The following is a 20,445-nucleotide window of genomic DNA, read 5'->3' on the forward strand; positions in this document are numbered from 1 at the left end:
TAGGACTGAAGTATTCTGTGGTTGCACCAGTACAAAATGACAGCTTCTGCCGGAATACCAACCTGGGAAGATAAGGGGCACACCTGCTGCCTTGCTGTTTTACTTCACTTTAATGCCATCTCCTCTGACCTGCGGCAACACTCTAATAAACAGAACACCAAGAACACACTTTTCTTCCGTTGTTCTAGATAAGTGGAAACATTCTGAATAGTTCAATCTGGGTTTTAATAAAGCAAAACCAAGTTGGAAACCAAACAATCCCGAGGGAAAACAGAAGTACGTTAACCAATCTCCTGCGGGGGTGACTCACCTTGAAATACTTCCTTCTCATTCGGGTCATGTTCATCAACATCACTCCAGAGTTCACCCCAGTTCTTCCGTAGTACGGATGCCTGGCAAAGCGGTTATACCAGCCTATCCGAGGCTCTTCGTGTTCTGGCGCCATTGCAGCTATTTGTGTGGAATTAAACTGCTTCAGTAAAGACCAAATGTCATCAACAGGCCGCAAAAAAAGGATGTCAGTGTCCACGTACAACAGGGAGTCAACTTCTTTCAGGATTAACTGTGGGGAGAGATACCTGAATTACTAACTACACCTATTTAATACAAAACATATAAGAGGGAGTTCCCGTCGTGGCGCAGTGGTTAACGAATCCGACTAGGAACCATGAGGTTGCAGGTTCGGTCCCTGCCCTTGCTCAGTGGGTTAAGGATCCGGCGTTGCTATGAGCTGTGGTGTAGGTTGCAGACGCGTCTCGGATCCCACGTTGCTGTGGCTCTGGTGTAGGCCAGCGGCTACAGCTCCGATTGGACCCCTAGCCTGGGAACCTCCATATGCCGTAGGAGCGGCCCAAGAAATAGCAAAAAGACAAAAACAAAAAACAAAAAAACATGTAAGAAGCTTTATTTCAAAAATACCTAAGGGATAAATTTACCCTAATTTTTAAAAGCAATTTTCCCCAAGCCTGTCATTTTCTTTTTATAGAGAGCATACATAAAGATACTGGTAATTTTTACATTACCTTTCGAGGAAGAAAAGCTACAAAAAAAAAAGCCACTAAAAATTGGAAGAAAGAATAAAAGAAATATGCTCAAAGGCAAAGGAGGAAATGTTTTTCCTAAGGGTGACTAGCATTACCTTTGGTGAACTGACATATCGAATCTTAATTTCCTGAGATAAATACAGAAATTAACCACTACAAATGGAGACCGTCTGAATTTGCTCCCTCGGCCTTGTAACACTAATGGGCACCTTCACCTCACTCTGGTCTGAGCTGGCAAAGAGCAGAGCCAAAACTGAAATCTGGACCACCTACCTCCAGAGTCCATGCTCTTACTTCTGGGCTTAACCACCTTCGTACAAATCCAAGAAAACATGCATTTATGCAGCAAGAGTGAAGACAGACGTCTTAGAAGACTAGCTGTGTTATGTTCTGAGAGATGTTAAGTCTCCAATATGTATCTTTTATAGGAATTTCTAAGGGAAAGTTTTGTTTTGTTTTAATGGCACACCTGTGGTATATGGAAGCTCCCGGGACAGGGATCAAATTGAAACCACTGCTGTGATCTACACCACAGCTGAGGCAACACCAGATCTTAACCCACTGTGCCACAGCAGGAACTTCCTTACTCCATCTATTTTAAAGGAGGAGAAATTTAGTTTAAAAAGATTTTTACCTAGAAAAATGAAGAATCAATTTGCCTAGATCTCGTTAACAAGATGCAAATGTAAGAATGAAGTACAAGGACAGTTTGAGAGGCTCCAAGTATTTAATTTTATTATTTCAAATTCCATTTAGGAATTTAACTGGATTACAGCATTAAATGATCTGGCAAATTTCATAGCGTAACACCAACAATTAAGCTTGTTAAAAATGCAGAATAAATGATGGTTGTATAGCTATAAATATAATTAAAATTCATTCAAAAATGTTGAAAAAGATAACAGAATAAAACAGAAGAGCAATGGTTGTAACTTTATGCTTCTTCCATCACTCATTGTTTTCCAGTGATGTATTTGTGTTTAATGTCATAATGTGTTTGTTTAATGTCAGTCTTCCACATCAGAGAATAAGCTCTACGAAAACAAGAAATCTGCCTGCTTCACTCATTCCTATATACTCAGCACTTCAGTAGAGATACTTGGCAGAACAGAGGCACTCAAACTATTAATTAAATAATGGGAAGTTCCCCTTGTGGTGCAGAGGTAACGAGCCTGTCAGGTATCCATGAGGATTCGGGGTTGATCTGTGGGTCAGGGATCTGGCGGCCGATGTGAGCTGTGGTGAAGGTCGCAGGTGTGGCTCAGATCCCACGTTGCTATGGCAGTGGTGAAGGCTGGCAGCTACAGCTGGAACCCTCCTGGGAAGGTCAACCCCTAGCCTGGGAACTTCCATGTGCCGCAGGTGTGGCCCTAAAAGTAAAAAAAAAAAAAAAAAAAAAAGCTGCAGCTGCTGGCCTACACCACAGCCACAGCAACACAAGATCCGAGCTGCATCAGTGATCTACACGACAGCTCATGGCAATGGCGGATCCTTAACCCACTGAGCGAGATCAGGGATAGAACCTACATCGTCATTGATACTAGTCAGGTTCATAAGCTACTAAGCCACAATGGGAACTCCCTCCCATTTTTTAACAGAACTTTTTATTGCAGATTTTATTTATTCTATGGTAATTTTTTCTTTTTTTTTTTTTTTAATCTTTTTAGGGCCACACCTGCAGCATATGGAAGTTCCCAGGCTAGGGGTCTAACTGGAGCTACAGCTGCCAACCTACGCCACAACCACAGCAAAGCCAGATCTGAGCCGCACCTGCCACCTACATCACAGCTCATGGCAACACCAGATCCTTAACCCACTGAGCAAGGCCAGGGACTGAACCCACAACCTCATGGTTTCCTAGAAGGATTTGTTTCCACTGTGCCAATATGGGAACTCCTACTGCATGTGGATTTTTTTTCTTCTAATTTTCAAAGGGAAAATCATACATGCATGTGTTTATTTAAATGATTTATATTCATGTGTGTAAAAGCAAAATTCAAACAAAAGACACTGAGGATAAAAACTTACTGGCAAGAACAATCTCTGGGAAGCACATGGTTTAAAGAGCTTTTTCCATTCTGCTGCATTCTCACTTGGAAAAGTTATTGGGTATAATGAATAATTAAACGTTTGTAGAAATGACCAGCTGTCAAGCTGAAATTAAAAAAAAAATTAAGTTTAAATTTGTTTCACTTTCTTGGTAAAATCATAAACAGATTGTTTTTCCTAAGCTAAATTTAAGATAGTATATATTTTATGTTGTACATGATTCAGACAAAGTCAGCTTCTTTCCTATTTTGTTTTCATTCAAAAATCTTAAAAATCATTCTAATATGCTAGAAAGACTCCACCATAAAGATATGAGAGACAACTAAAGTTATAAGGCTCTCAATCACAAAACCAGAAAGTGGAGACTTACAAGTTGCCTACCTCCATCAATTTGACCTGATGTATAAATCCTCTCAGCCCCTCGACAAGGTAAACTCAGAAAAATTAAGCATGAATTTCATTACCATAGCATGTATGATATAATAGAAAATGTTTACAATCCAACCCAGACCAATGTGAAATGGATTAGAAAATATTTATCAAAGTAGTTTTAATATGCCTGGATATTCCTAGTAACAAAATATTCCGGTAAGCACAAATCCAGGCCTGATTTTTTAAAAAGTCATTACAAAAAGCAAAACCTAATCTTCTGATCTGAAACTCTATAGTGAACACATTTACTCTTCAGTATCCTGGATGCATTTCAAAACACTGAATTGCTTCAAATTCCGTTCAAGTATTACCTGCCACCGCCACTTCAACAGAATTGTTGATTTAAATTTCCTACGGAGCATTCATAATCTATGGGGGAAGAAAAAACTAAGCACTTTATGTAAAAGGCTAAAGACGATCTCCTTCTGAATCATGTCTGTGTTCAAGAAATTTTTAAAAACATTAATGCCTTTTTCCCCTCCCTCTCCTTCACACAAAAAATTAATACCTTCCAACATAGTTCAAGGGAACAGCTTTTCTTCCAACACATTGTTTTGATGTCTCTGTTAATTAGTTTCAAACACAGGTATTTCACTTTCCTTGTGTGACTTATAAATCACTTAAAGATCCTTTCAACACTAACTTCAAAATGAAATCTTAAGTCATTTTTTAAATTCTAATATCTAGTCATTTTTTTGCAGCAAAAGCATGTTCCACAAAATATTTGATTCTTTTTCATTCAAAAGCAAAACCATTCTCAAAGTTAACTGTGATTAAAGAAAAGTTTAAAAATACAGTATATTTTACACAAGCAATAACTCAAGTCAAGTTTGAAGACAACACAGCAGTAGAATATAAGATGAAGCAATATGGAGTTCCCGTCGTGGCGCTGTGGTTAACGAATCCGACTAGGAACCATGAGGTTGCAGGTTCGGTCCCTGCCCTTGCTCAGTGGGTTAACGATCTGGCGTTGCCGTGAGCTGTGGTGTAGGTCACAGACGCGGCTCGGATCCCGCGTTGCTGTGGCTCTGGTGTAGGCTGGTGGCTACAGCTCCAATTCAACCCCTAGCCTGGGAACCTCCATATGCCGCGGGAGCGGCCCAAGAAATGGCAAAAAGACGACAACAACAACAACAACAACAACAACAAAAAGAGTAATTTGTTACTATCTCTGAATTGTTAAGATTAATTCCTCAGTTAACATTTTAGAAAACAATCCGGATAATGAGATTAAGATCACAAATCACATATCACAAATACAAAGACTAGGAGTTCCTGCTGTGGCTCAGTGGAAACAAATCAAATCTGATTGGTATCCATGAGGATGCAGGTTCATCCCTGGCCTCGCTCAGTGGGTTAAGGATCAGGCACTGCCACGAACTGGCACTGCTGTGGCTGTGGTGTGGTTGTCGCCAGTGGTTGTGGCTCTAATTCGATCCCTAGCCCAGGAACCTCCACATGCCGAGGGTGCGGCCCTAAAAAGACCAAAAAAAAAAAAAAAAGAACCAAAACAAAACCCAAACACAGAGAATACAAATATTTTGAAACAGTAAGTAAAGCTTTTTTTTGTTTTGTTTCGTTTTTTAAATTGAAGTATAGCTTATGTACAGTATTACATAAGTTACAGGTATATAACAGAGTGATGCACAATTTTAAAGATCACATTCCATTTTTAGTCATTATAAAATATTGACTATATTCCCTGTATTGCACACTACATCTTTATAGCTTATTTTAGACATAAGGTTTGTAACTCTTAATCTCCTACCCCAATACTGCCCCTCTCTCCTTCCTTCTCCCCTCTGATAACCACTGGTTTGTTCCCTATATCTGTGAGTCTGTTTCTTTTTGGTTATATTCATTAGTTGTATTTTTTATGTTCTACATATAAGTGATATCATACAGTATTTGTCTTTTTCTGATTTATTTCATTTAGTATAATACCCTCCAATTCCATCTATGTTGTTGCAAATGGCAAAAATTTCATTCTTTTTTATAACTGAGTAGCATTCCATTGTGTGTGTGTGTGTGTAGCTACATCTGCTACCTATGCCACAGCTTGCAGCAACACTGGATCCTTAACCCACTGAGCAAGGCCAGGGATCAAATCCACATCCCCACAGAGACTATGGTGGGTTCTTAAACCACTGAGCCACAACAGGAACTCCACTGTTGTTTTTTTTTTATTGTCACACTCAGGGCATGTGGAAATTCCCAGGCCAGGGGTTGAATCCGAGCCACAGCTGCAGCAACACTGGATTTTTTAACCCACTGTGCTGGGCCAGGGATGGAACCTGCATATCTGCAGTAACTCAAGCCACTGCAGTCAGATTCTCAACCCGCTGTGCCACAGCAGGAACTCCTTAATCAGGTTGCTTGGCATTTTCTGATGGTGAGTTCTAAGAGCTGTTTATATATTTGGATATTAACCCGTTACTGGTCAGATCATTTGCCAATATTGTCTCCCATTCAGTAGGCTGTCTTTTCATTTTGTCAGTGGTTCCCCTTGCTGTGCAAAAGTGTTTAAGTTTAATTAGGTTCCATTTGTTTATTTTTGCCTTCATTTCCTTTGCTTTAGGAGACAAATCCAAAAAAATACTGCTATGATTTACATCAAAGAGTGTTCTGCCTATGTTTTCTTCTAGGATTTTTATGGTTTCTGGTCTTGCGTTTAGGTCTTTAATCCATCTTAAGTTTATTTTTGTGTATGGTGTTAGAGAATGTTATAATTTCATTCTTTTTAAAATAGTAAGTAAAGTGTTACGCCTTTTGCAATCAAAGATTTCGGCAGAAAACAAAGTAGTATTTTTCACTTAATGTGCAAAATGAACTAATTTAATCTGAAAAAAAATCAAATATATTTTTTTCTACATAGATCAAGCATAAAAATTCAAACCGGTTTAAAAGCTTAATTCAGTGTAACTAGAGAGACAGACAGAGATGGTGGGAGTGGGGGGATAACCATCATCTTTAGGAGTTCCCGTCGTGGCTCAGCAGCTAACAAACCCGACTAGGATCCACGAGGATGCGGGTCAATCCCTGGCCTCACTCAGCGGGTTAAGGATCCGGCGTTGCAGTGAGCTGTGGTATAGGTGGTAGATGCGGCTCAGATCTGGCATTGCTGTAGCTGTGGTGTGGGCCGGCAGCTACAGCTCCGATTCGACCTCCAGCCTGGGAACCTCCACATGCCATGCGTGAGGCTCTAAAAAGACCAAAAAAAGACCAAAAAAAATCATCTTTACTACTACCTCAGAACACAAGGCTAATTTTTTCATGTATGTTCTCCCTCCTATATTTATCTGTTCTGCTCTTTTTGCATAGTACTATTTTTTTTTTTTTTGGTTAAATTTATATAGCGGCTCTGACTAAAAGGGAGTATTTTCAACTCACATAAAGAGCTAGATATGGTCACATACCTAGGTTCAGACCAATGAGATAATGGCAAACATGTTGTGTGAAACTTCTAGAAAGTGTCTTTAAAAAGGAGGACAGAGAATGCCCTTCTTCACTCCTTCCTCCCTCATTTTGGCTAGAATATGAGTATGATGGCTGGAGCATGAGTAGCAATCCTGGATCATGAGGCAGACGCCTTATGTTAAAGATGGCTCAGGCACAAGAAAGGAAAAAAATCTCTGAAGATACAGAGCTGACACACACTAGAGAATGCCTTTTAAGTAAGAGAGAAATAAATTTCTATTTTGTTTAATCCTATCTTCTTTTGGGTTTTCTGGCACTACAGCCAAACTTACCGTAACTAATAAAAAACCTAAAATACTTTGTCAGAGCAAGAACCAATGTACCTCCATGTTGTCAATTAAGAGTTTCCTCCACCCCAGACAGAATTAAAACCTTTGTGCACATCTGACGGAGGCATTTTCAAGCCAAGGATGGGAACGAAATCAAAACATAGGCCTTCGCAATCAAAACATCCTGGAACTATATTCAGGAAAATAAAACCCCCAAACTTGGCAAAGGACTCTACGTAGCCTAACTCCTTTTTCAAAAACAAGCCTTCCTCTTACGCCCTAGATGTGGACGCGCAGACAGAAGTAGCAGCAGCTACACCAGGGCAGAGCTGTAGCATTCATGTTTTTGTTGCACAACATTTTTACTACAGTATACCATTAAATATTCAACTCGACAGGCTTGACCAAGCCTCGGATACTTACTATGACTTTGAAACTATCATGCAGTTGATCTTCAGCAAAAATATGAAACTGGAGCGGTTTGATGCTGAAGATGAGCGCCGACTTCAACATGGTCACAGTTTCTTCCAGTCTTTCCCCGCAGGCAACCACAGCGAGGTGCACTCTCTCAACGGGCTGCGGTTTCAGACTATACCTGATAGAAACAAAAACCACAGTTCCCAGAAGTTTTAGTGTGGGGTACAATGGCAACCACACGGTATTCTGACCATGTTCAAAATCTGAAGTTTGAACAAGGTCCTACTGTACAGCAAAGGGAACTATATTCAACATCCTCTAATAAACCAAAACCGTAATGGAAACAATTATGAAAAAGAATATAAATACATATACAACCTGAATCACTCTGCTATTCAAACACAACTTTGTGAATCAACTATACTTCCCTTTAAAAAAAAAAAAAAAAAAAAACCTGAAGTTCGAACCTTCTGTTTAAAAAGCAAAGACACACCAAATTACAAAACCATACAACGCTGAGTCAATCATATATTTCTATACCCTCAACCACTCCTTCTCAGCTAATGTCTCTCACTAGGAACCACAAAACACAAAAAAAGACCACTTTCCCACTCTCCCAGGAGCGGTACATAACTAGCATCACACTGGCTGTGTGGAGAGGAGTTAACTCACTGCTCACTCCGGGTGCTGCAGGGCATTAGGTCTTAATTCTCTCAGGGAACACTGTTCCCCCCAACCCCACTTGAGAAAGGGAGTGGCAATGATTTGAAGGTCTTCCATTTAATCTTTAACTTTTCTACTTAAAAAAATCTCACACACACAAAAGTAGAGAGAATATGAGAGTAAGTCCCCATGTACTATCTCCCAGCTGTAATAATTATCCATTCAAAGGGATTCTTTCATCTAAAACCCCTTCCCCTAACCAACAGACCACTGTGAAGCAAACCCGGACATGAAACCATTCACAGATATTTCACTATTATATCCAATCCTCATCCATGCTGAGTTCAAGATAAAAGTGTCCTTCATAATCTCTCAGTGTTCAGTCCATTTACCAAGTAATCAGTGAGAGATAAAAATTTCAGAGGTAGTCTAAAAAAATACTAGTCAAACATTAGCAGCACCTCATTTTGGAAGGAAGGAAAGATTCCCTAAACTTAAAGTTATTACCCTGAGCTACGTTAACCCTACTTCTGAAACAGAGCAGCAGCGCAAGCGCCAGGTCTTGGGAAGCTTTCACACCTCTTGAACCTTAACACTGAACTAAGAATAATCCACTATCACATAAAAAACAGAACTCATTATGTGTGACCGCAGTTATTAAATAATTAACTTTTACACTATGCACCAATGACCTCACCTGTAATTAAGACATAAAACAATCTTTTTGGAACTGACAGTTAAAGGTATATAAGAATAAAAGACAATATAAAACAAACCACTAACACATTAAAGCTCTATGAAGTACAAATATTTCAAACTAAAACCATACAAACTTGATTTTAACTAAATTTTTGCTTACAGAGATCCTTTCTGTAAAATGAGTAAGTGGACTAGAGATTACACTGTTTAACATTAATAGCTGTATTATACATTACTGAAATTTTGCAGTAGCAGGGACAGGTGATTTATCACTGTTCTTAAATTTAAAAGCTAAAATTACTACAGTAATTTAGCACAGGACTTAGCACAGGACTTTGGAATCTTGAGCATTCATGGGTCCGTGTGTCACAGTGGACCCAGAACTGCCTCCGGAGGAAGATCTTGGTCTTGCTCACAGTTAGTCCTTCAACTGACCAGGACATGAGAAAAGGGGGAATCAGGCTAAATAACATTAAATGCAAACAATGAACTGGAAGTTCCTTTCGGGCACAGTGGGTTAAGGATTGAGCATTTGTCACTGCAGTAGGGCTCTGGTGTCACCGCTGTGGTGCAGGTTCAATTCCTGGCCTGGGAACTTCCACAAGCCAAAGGGCATGGCAAAAACAAAACAAAACAAAACAAAACAAAAACTGACTCTATAAAACATACCTGAATTTCAAATGCATACATCTTAATGTTTTAACATTAAACATTTGGAATTATTTTATATTAATAAGACAAAAAATGGAGTCCAAATATATATACGATGTGCTACTGCTTTTTTGTGGATCCATTTGTCCCTGTTAACAAGCTTGTTTGTTGCGCTGGGAGACACTTAAAGAGAGCATTGCAACTGAGGCTTCTCCGGTCTGACGGGGTTCCCAGGGCCTGAAAAGTGGGTTCGTTCCTCTGACACGGGGCATCTCTTACCAGTACACAATTACTGGTACTGTCGGCTTTCAGCAGAGGAACAGAAAAGCTCATCTCCTAGAAAACACAGGGGTCATTTCCTCCTCTGATCCCTCGGGAAACTGGGAGGCTGACACGCAATACCTTGATCACTCACCCTTGGTTTGTTTAGACTAATGCACCCATTATTTTAAAGATGAGGGTCTTTAAAAACAGACAACAAAAACCTTCCCCAGGTAACTCATGAAGTTAAACAGCCCTACACCACTTTGTTCATGGTATTAAATGGAGAAGGCGCATATAAAATATTCCTGGATGAATATTTACCCCTGGAGAAGCAGTGGTGATACTTCACTATTCATCAAGGTATTAAGATAATCATGAAATTAAGAGAGAACATCAGATACACACTTTGCCTTAAATTTTGGATCAATCTACCAGGAACCAGATTTTAGGAGCGGTCTGAGGAAGGGACAATTGCAGAATTTTGCATGTGACTATCCAGCTGTCCAAGCATCTTCTGTTACATGGTTACCACGGAGCTTAGCCATTCCCCACCCATCTGCTTGCTGCCTCTTTCAAAAGGTGCAGCATAAGCTTGGGTCTTTTTAAGCTCTGTTCCTTTCCATTCACAACAATTACGAAAAACAGTACCTCCTTCCTTGTCTGCACCCTCTATCCATTCATCCATTCCTCCTCTTCTCTGTTGAGCCCCTCAGTTTATAACCCGTTAGTTTATAACACTGGAAACTACACCTTCTATCCCTGAACAAGGGGAGACTACACCTTCTATCCCTGAACAAGGGGACGTGAACCCAGTTCACCTCAAAGCAGTGGAAGCCACGATGACACAAGTAAAGGACAAGGCAACCAAGACACACAGCTTCACAGAACTCTAAATTTTCTCATCTTTCTGATAAGTGCCTCCAGATTCCATTTCTCAAGATGGCATAAAGACCCTCATTAAAGCACCAGGGTATGAGAATCTACCATGGTCTCAGGTTGCTTAACTGGCTATAACTAGATCTTAGCCCCAAAGCTAAGAGCCACAAGATTTAAAGAGTAAGCCATAACAATCATGTTCTATTTTGCGCAGGATTCTCTACATACAGAAACAAACAAGTATAATAAACATCCCTATAAAGTCAGTCCCAGGGACTCCTGCTCTCAGGCACTGCAGCAAGGTTTGCTCTAGTCACATAGCCAGGACTCCTTCCACCAGTTTCTACAAAAGCCATAGTATTGTCAGCTATATTGCATTTGCTCTTCTGTTATGTGTCCCTTTTTAGCAAAAGCATTATACACAGTACAGATTCCAACATCTAAACTGACAAGAAGAAACATATTCTAAAAATGTCTCTGCCCTCCAGCCGGCCCACAGACCCAGGAACAGGAGGTAATTGCAACTGGAAAAAATCTAAAGGAAGCTTCTACACTAGAGGAAGGGAAAACTAAAACCTAAGAAGTCACAGGGGGAGTTCCCATTGTGGCTCAGTGGTTAACAAATCCGACTAGGAACCAGGAGGTTGCGGGTTCGGTCCCTGCCCTTGCTCAGTGGGTTAACAATCCGGCGTTGCCATGAGCTGTGGTGTAGGTTGCAGACGCGGCTCGGATCCCTCATTGCTGTGGCTCTGGCGTAGGCTGGTGGCTACAGCTCTGATTGGACCCCTAGGCTGGGAATCTCCATATGCCAAGGGAGCAGCCCAAAGAAATAGCAAAAAGACCAAAAAAAAAAAAAAAGTCACAGGGAAGCAGCCGTTACAATTTTGATCCTAACTGAATGGTGTTAACATTGTCAGGATCTAAAAAATGTGCTATATATATTCATCACAGTGTGACTAAGAGAAAGTACCTAAGAATTTAAAGAAATGTTAGCCAAAAGGACATTTTTAAGCCAAAACGATTTTCCACAGATATATGATTAGAAAACCTTTGGATAATTCAAAGGTAATACCTGAGAGTTCCTATGACTAAATCTGGCATAATCTAAGAGCACTAACAGGAATTATGACAGTAATGAAGGGTAATACACTGTATTAAAAAAATGAATTAGGAGTTCCCGTCGTGGCTCAGTGGTTAACGAATCCGACTAGGAACCATGAGGTTGCAGGTTTAATCCCTGGCCTTGCTCAGTGGGTTAAGGATCCGATGTTGCTGTGAGCTGTGGTATAGGTCACAGACATGGCTTGGATCTGGTGTTGCTGTGGCTCTGGTGTAGGCCGGTGGCTACAGCTCCGATTCGACCCCTAGCCTGGGAACCTCCATATGCCGCGGGAGTGGCCCTAGAAAAAGCAAAAACAAAAAACAAAAAACTATCAATGAGTCTAAAATGATATTAAATAAAGGGGAAGGGGGATCTTTAAAGATGAATACCAACCAATAAATGTAGAAGGAATTATAAAAATCGCTATTCTGCATCCACTACTGTAATAGATGATCTGAAAAAGAAGAGTTAAAGGAGGCTAAAAGCACAGCATATCAAGGTATCATCCCCACACATTACAAAGGGATAAAGCTACTGTTATAGGGTAGAAATGTGATGCCATCACCTTAACGATGGGATCAAACAACCAATTACGTTAAATACATGCTGGGGTTCCTCTGGCACACTGGGTTAAGAATCAGGCATTGCTGTAGCTGCAGCACAGGTCACAGCTGTGGCTTGGATTCAATCTCTGGTCCAGGAAATTGGAAATGCTGCAGGTGCAGCCATAAAACTTTTTCAAAAAAAAAAAAAAAAAAAAAGCTATCAGATCAGATGCCTTCTGATAGCATGCCCAAAGAACACAATACCTCCTATGCACAATTTTTGCCAAAGATCCTGAATCTAGTGCTAAGAGACAGGCAAATCCCAATAAAGGAATATTCTGCAAAACAAAACATGTCATGAAAGAAAGATACCAACCATCACCCCTCCCTGACCCACTCCCCACTCCCTCAAAAAATGCCTGGGAATTGTTCTAGAGAAAAGAAGACTAAACAGATCTAATAGAGGAATGCAATGTATACTCTCTGACTGAGTCTTGAATGGGGAGGAAGAGATATAAAGTTCATTAAAAGGAAAATAAGGAAATACATATTCTGCCAGTGTTAAATAACATGAGGTACCAATTCTCTTATGGTGGTACTGGAGAATATCCCTGTTCTTAGGTGATATATGCTGGATATTTAGGTGTGCCACAAGCGCTGTCTCCCAAATGGTTCAGCAAAAAAAAAAAAAAAAAAAAGGTGAAAAATGTTAATTAGTAAATATCTATGAAGGGTATGTGGTGTGCTCAGTACACCAGTCTTACGACCATGGTAAAAAGTTGACGGGAATCCAGGAAAAAAAAAGTTAACATTTTTAACTTTTAATGAAAATTTAATATAAGCACTATAAAGAGTTATAAGCCTTAAGGATAGACATATTTTAAATAAGATTTCTGCTACAAAGGAATCATAATAATTTTTCTTTTTAAATTTAGACAACAAAAGCTTCCAGTGTATTTTTCTAGACTGTTATTAAACTAGTGTTCTCTCTATAAAAGCAAACAATGCATAGTAATATTCAGACCAGGAATTAGCATTATAATGAAGTATATAAACTCAAAGTAAACAAATTAAGTTTCTAGTAGCAATCTCCCCAAACTAGAAAATAACTGTCAAGAACCTATCTTTAAAAACTTGCAGTTGAAAAAATTAGAAAACTATATTCAGATAGGTGGTTTTTTTTTCTTTTTTTTGGTCTTTTGTCTTTTTAGGGCCACATCTGCAGCATATAGAGGTTCCCAGGCTAGGGGTCTAATCGGAGCTGAAGCTGCCAGCCTACGCCACAGCAACACCGGATCCAAGCCTCATTTGCAACCTACCCCACAGCTCACAGCAACACCGGATCCTTAACCCACTGAGCAAGGCCAGGGATCAAACCTGCAACCTCATGGTTCCTAGTCGGATTCGTTTCGACGGTGCCACAATGGGAACTCCCAGATAGTTTTGATAATTTCCTTAGTGTAGCTTTAAAGAAAAAATTTTCCTCTTACTACAAAAAAGGAGTTGTGCTGAATTATCACACTAGGTAAAACTAAAGGTTGTGTCTAAATCACTTCTAAAGCCAATATAATACTTAAACTACAAGGTTTTATGCAAAGCATTTAAAAAAAAAATCTAAAAATTCATGGAAGTTCCCGTTGTGGCTCAGCAGTAACAAGCCTGACTAGGATCCATGAGGATGCAGGTTCACTCCCTGGCCTCACTCAGTGGGTTAGGGATCTGGCGTTGTCGTGAGCTATGATGTAGGTCACAGATGCAGCTTGGATCTAGTGTGGCTGTGGCTGTGGTGCAGGCCAGCAGCTGCAGCTCCAATTCAACACCTAGCCTGGGAACTTCCATATCCTGCAGGTTCGGCCCTAAAAAGCAAAAAATAAAAAAATTAAAAAAAAAAAAAGCTCAGGTCATATAACATTAAGAGATTAATGAAAAGATTACTAAAACTTTAAAATGAAACAAATTAGGAAAATATGGCAAAAGTAGAATGTTTTACTCTGAATTCATAAAACAAGTATTAAAAACTCGATACATGTCAATACAGAAAATACAAAAATTTTAAAAATTAAATGCAGAAATATGTTCAACAAATCATCAATGATTAAACCAATAATAAGCTATCATTTTACTCCAATAAGTGGTAAAATTATAACTTCCAATGATGAATGCTAAGGTTATGGTGACACCAGACTCTCAAAGGATGCTGGTGCAGGCTTAAATCCGTATAATTTTTGGAACACAAGTGATATTCATTCTTCTTAATGAATATTTGAACTCCTTTCATATGCTAGGCACTGTGGGTCAGCAAGAAAGCCACAATCCTGACCTCACACAATTTATAGCTGGTTGTGAAAAAACAGATTTTCAAAAGACTTAATCAGAAAGCACAGTAATTGCTTAAATAGAAAACAATGGAGACTGCTAAGTGGACTCACGACACTAACCTAGTCTGGAAGTGCTGGGGGAAAATTATTAGTCACTACTGGTTGCCAAGCACCCTGCTAAATGATGGGTCTTAAGTCATGAATACCATGCAGTGTCCATCTGCACAGTCGACACCCCAGAAGTGGGTAACAAGTCTCCACCACAACAGATGCGGCGCACACAGAACTGAGAGGAGGCAGAGAAGGGAGGGGCCAGGGCAGGGAAGGGAGATCACGGTGGCTGGATGAGTCACGGGACAAAAGGAGCCGGGCAGGAAGAGTCACTGCAGACGGATGAGGGGAAAAGTCTGTCTCGAACCAAGACACAAAGTACAGACCAGGGGAGGTGGGACGAGCCGAGCCAGGGCAGCAAGGGAGGCATCAGCACCGTGCAGCTGGAAAGACAGTGGGGGAGCTCAGCAAAGAGCCCTGGACTGAAGGTACCAGTTAAAGGGGTGATTCTGTGACCACCCAGGAATAGGGAGGGCACAGAGCAGAGTCCTCAGGACATCCAGATTTCGGGGAGCAGAGAGGCGCCTCTAGGCAGAGGGAACAAACCTGAGACTGGTCTCACGAGCCACAGACTAACAAGAGTTGAAAGAAAGAAAGAGGAAGTGGTAACAGGAGAGGGAGATTAGGCCTCAAAGAACAAGCCCAAGGTCAGAGGTGACTTCAAGGAGAGCACGGTTTTTAATCAGGTGGGGGGGTGCTGCTCACAGTGGCAGGCTGAGGCATGGTTTGCTGTTGTGTTGTTATTGTTTGTTTTCTAAGCAAGTAAAGCCAGTGGACATGCTTATAAAATGTTTGCTGGTCAAGAGAAAGAATAAACAAAGGATGCTTGAAGGGAAAGGGCTAAAAGGAAGCTGTTGTGGGGACTCCGTGTTTGGTTGTGTTTCAAAGACAGAAGGGGCAGAAGGCATGTGAGCAACATGACACAGCTGGGAAGAGGTCAGGCAGGGAGGCAACACCATTCAGATAAAAATGACCAAAAGCATGTGTGAGCACAGGAACGGTGAAAACACTTGTGGTGGGTGTCGAGGCAATTTGGGCATTTTAAAAAAAAACATTGTTTTGTGGCCACTGCATAATAAATTAATTGGGAGGGAATAATCCCCTAGAGAAGTTTGATCGACATAAAATTATATGAAGAATTCAGGAGTTCCTCTGAGGTACAGAGGGTTGAGGATCCTGCAGTGGCACAGGTTCAATCCCCGGCCTGGCACATGCCGTGGGCACAGGCAAAAGAAAAAAGTAAGAATTCAAACTGAGAACACTGGGACAAGTCTGGAGAGAAGAAAGCAGTGCCAGCTAAGGGCCCACTGGAGCCAGGCAAAATGGGAGACCTGAGGTGGCAGCAGAGGGGGTTTCAAAGACACTTTCCTGGGAGGGCAGAGTGGCTCTTAGAGTCAGGCAAAAATGAAGGGTTACTTAAATACTGAAATGAAGGACGAGAATGACATGGCAACTCTATGGAACTGTGGCTTGTCTGCATGTTTGAATAGAATGAATAAATAAGGGATCCCAAGTTCAAAGTAAGAAACTAAGTGTTGGGCTGCAGCACACAGGCCTCCAAAGCCTGTACCTGTCCAGTTCAAGATGGAAGAAAGGACTCGGAGCCAGTGACAGAGACGTCAAAGGTTTAATGGATGGGGGAGCTCACATGTCAGAAGCAAGGTCCTGGAATGACCCCCATCATGTGGGGCAGACATGGCAGCAGTGTTCCCATGAAAGGGAGGAGTACCCGTTATAGCGGGAATTGACCTCAGGTTGGCTCATCAGTTACCAGGGCAGCTAGCAGAGCTGCATGTCCCTCACTGTCCCTTTGATAAGCTATCATGCAGAGGGATCAAACCCAGGCCACAGCAGGGACCCAGGCCACTGCAGTGACAATGCCAAATCCTTAACCTGCTGCACAACAAGGGAAGTCCCCAGAGGGGTGTTCCGATGTAAAGGTTAAAATGATCACTAGTTGGAGCAGGGACAAGTCTGTAGGAAGGTCACTCTTGTGAGCAGGGGAAGTGAAGCAGGCACAGGTGGAAGAGAGGACATACAGAGAGCAAGAGAACAGCATCCTCGGTGACCTGACCATACACTAAGTTTAAGATTTTACATAATGAAAATGAGACAGGTTGGAGGGTGGGGGGATATGCTGGAGGTTTGGGAATGTAAATGCTATAAAATTGGGCAGTGATGATCGCTGTACAACTATAAATATAATAAAATTCGTTGAGTAATTTAAAAAAATAAATGGCCAAAAAAGATTTTACATAATGATATGATACACATAACAAAATGGTTACAGATTCATACTATGGATGTAATATTACAAGCATAAAGTACAACTTTTAAAGTCTCAAATTTAGGAGCTTAACAAGCAAAAGGCTTTACAATATCATGTATCCCTCTGCATGTAATTCCTTCCAGGGAACACTTGGAAGCATTTAGGAAAATAATGTGTTGGAGAGGCCCAAACAAAAGGAACAGTAGGCAGAGGCTCCGAGATTGAGACCAGGTCAGCCCCTCTGGGGTCCTCTTGCAGCAGAGGATGAAGAGAGATTATTATTCATGCTATAACTTACAAAAGGGCCTGGGTTGTATAAATCAGAGCACACATAGGAGCTTTCAAGCTCACCCAGCTTCCAGAGTGAGTAGATTTATTTCACAAGCCAGAGGCAGCAAATGGTGCTTGCCAATACTCTATTCATTAGCAAACTCTTAAAAGAATGAAAAATATGGATCTCCGATTTTCCAAAATTTATGAACAAGCTGAATGGTAAGATTATCTTTAAAAATTAGTTTTTAGGAGTTCCCACTGTGGCTTAGCAGGTTATGAATCCAGCTAGTATCCATGAGGATGAGGATTCAATCCCTGGCCTCGCTCAGTGGATTAAGACTCAACTGTTGCCATAAATTGCGTATTAGGTAGCAGATGCGGATTGGATCCCACACAGCTGTGGCTGTGGTGTAGGCCAGCAGCTGCAGCTCCAATTCAAACCCTATTCTGGGAACCTCCATATGTCGAAGGTGCAGCCCTTAAAAAAAAAAAAAAATCTGACTTGAACTGACCTATATGAGAATCATCTCATCTTTTCCACAGCAATAAATACAATTAAAATACCTGATTCCAATGAAGTCTTCCCAGTTGTTCATGGAATGCATAATGCATTGGCAACACAAGAATGTAAAAATACATACTACCAGTATTTATTAAGAATGCAGTTCCTCCCACCTAGAATACATCACCTCCTGTCCTTGAGCCTGGCTAATTTCCTATTCATCACGTAGTCACTCCCTCCAAAAAGCCTTCCCTGACGCCCCAAGATGAACCCACCTGACAAGCACCTATTTCTCCCATCATCACAGCTATACACTGTCATCCTTCATTGTAATCTCAGATTTACTACTGTGAAGCTCCCATCAGAATGTAAGCTCCAGAAGGATGGAGCCATGCTAACCAGACTCAGTCTGATTTTTAGCACCTAGCACTGTGCCTGCCAAATGGAATGAGTAGAATCAAAATTTAAGTGAATCATTAAAAAACACTAGAATGAGATGACTCTCAAAGAAATGTTATTCTCGGGAAGGGAATTTCAGGCTATTGCCTCCCTCTCCCCTGACACTATCTCAGGAGGCCGATGTCCCATTCTGTGGACATCTGTGTCCTTCCTTGAAGCTTAGAGCAGGAAGAGGCCTGAGTCAGCTAATCCAATGCCTTAATTATCCAGAGACGTGAACAAAGATGCTCTATTCATAAACTGAAAAAAAAAAAAGCTCAATAAATGATGTCATACCATTTGCTCCTCCATTAAACATTTATCTTTATCTTCCCACTCCCCAGTATTCAACCTCTCTGCTAATAAGCAGTATAATCCTTCCCCAGTTGTGTCCACCTTCAGTACACCCGCTTTAAATTAGGTTAAATGCTGTATGTCTGTCAACGTCACTGCAAGGTTATCTTTATCATTCATTTATCATTTTATCACCTGTTACCTAAAATTAGATCACAAACAGCCCTAAGAACAATGATTTATCCCAATAACGTCTAAAAAAATTTAGAGCATTTTATACACAGTATGCACTAAAAATTAGTGATAACTACTTCAAAGGGGTAAAGGCATAGGAAACCCAATCGGAAAGTGAATGATTTACTTGTATGATAAAGTTAGATTACAGGAAAAGAAACATTTTTATGACCTATTACAGTCAAAAATTTATTATTTTACTATCTAATCTTACCTACACTGATCTAACAATTAAATTATTAAGTGCCTACCTAAAAGCCGCTTCCCAAAAGCAGTTCATTCCACAAACATCAGAGGGCAGCATCCAATAGGGATTCCAGTAACACAGAGAGAAATCTTTACACCTAACAGAGTAAGACAGAAATAAAGAATCCTACGTGAGTGTTCTGGCTTAAAACTAACACGGAATTTACTCAATAATATAAAAACTTACTATTTTATTTTACAGCAACAAAACTGCAAATCCACTTTGCTATGGTAACTTGAGGATTTCTGGAAATCGATCTCTATTTTAAATAAAACTTTAAAACCTTTAGGCAGAAAATACTACAGACTAGAAAAATTTCCTAGTCATGAAGTCTCTCTCTTTTTTTTTTTTTGTCTTTTTGCCTTTTCTAGGGCCGCTCCTGCAGCATATGGAGGTTCCCAACCTAGGGGTCTAATCGGAGCTGTAGCCACCAGCCTACGCCAGAGCCACAGCAACGCGGGATCCAAGCTGCATCTGCGACCTACACCACAGCTCACGGCAACGCCAAATCCTTAACCCACTGAGCAAGGCCAGGGATCGAACCTGCAACCCCATGGTTCCTAGTTTCAGTCGGATTCGTTAACCACTGAGCCACGATGGGAACTCCATGAATTCTAATATATTAAGATTCCCTCCTCAGATGACACTGAGAACAGTGGTACTTCTAAAATTTCTCTTCATGGACAGTACATATTCCCCCAGAATAAAATCCATTTCAGTCTAACAAAACATGTGCTTTTCCTCAAGCAAAATTTAAGCCACAAATGTTAGTAGGGGGGAAAAAAAAGGAGCTTTAAATACTTTTAAATTCATCCTCAATCCAGGCTACCTGTACAGTGTTTTAAGTTGAAAAATAAGAAATCATATTAATATTCATGGCTCAGTTTCATTATCTACATTATCCATTTCAATATATTCACAAGCTAAAATGAAGGATCAAACGTGGTCTTTCTTCTTAGGTTGCAGGTTGGAGCTAAAAAAAAAACAACAAAAAAACAAAAAAACACCACAACTACTCACATTACAAAAAGCATGTTTTTCATTACTATTCCTTCTCATAATCATCTAGTTGGAAATTCACTACAGCAGAGGCCTATGTTTACTCAAGTAAGCAAGCATGAAGTCAGGGTGAGTCACTAAACCAGGTCACTTCATGGCCCATCACCATGAATTCAATTACAAGTTACTGTTCTTAGAGGGAAAGGCCTATCAAGTTTCATATTTGCAAGATCTCTGATCACACCTCTCACAAATATCAATGGTCTATCACAA

The 20,445-nt window shown here is 40.5% G+C and overlaps 1 protein-coding gene across 4 annotated transcripts in view; it reads right to left on the reverse strand.

The window, feature by feature from the left end:
• The window catches only part of GXYLT1 (glucoside xylosyltransferase 1), a 47,767-nt gene that overhangs the window by 19,883 nt on the left and 7,439 nt on the right, over positions 1–20,445 (reverse strand). For 3 of the 4 annotated variants that reach the window (XM_047787979.1, XM_047787981.1, XM_047787980.1), the window contains exons 2-5: positions 19,178–19,270; positions 7,694–7,865; positions 3,072–3,197; positions 311–562 (exon numbers count right to left, since the gene is read on the reverse strand). In XM_047787979.1, coding sequence (XP_047643935.1) covers positions 311–562; positions 3,072–3,197; positions 7,694–7,865; positions 19,178–19,270 — 643 coding nt within the window. The remainder of the gene's footprint in view (positions 1–310; positions 563–3,071; positions 3,198–7,693; positions 7,866–19,177; positions 19,271–20,445) is intronic. The other variant, XM_047787982.1, reaches the window with a different exon arrangement.

The sequence above is a fragment of the Phacochoerus africanus genome, chromosome 7, assembly GCF_016906955.1.
Source record: "Phacochoerus africanus isolate WHEZ1 chromosome 7, ROS_Pafr_v1, whole genome shotgun sequence".
Classification (NCBI taxonomy): domain Eukaryota; kingdom Metazoa; phylum Chordata; class Mammalia; order Artiodactyla; family Suidae; genus Phacochoerus; species Phacochoerus africanus.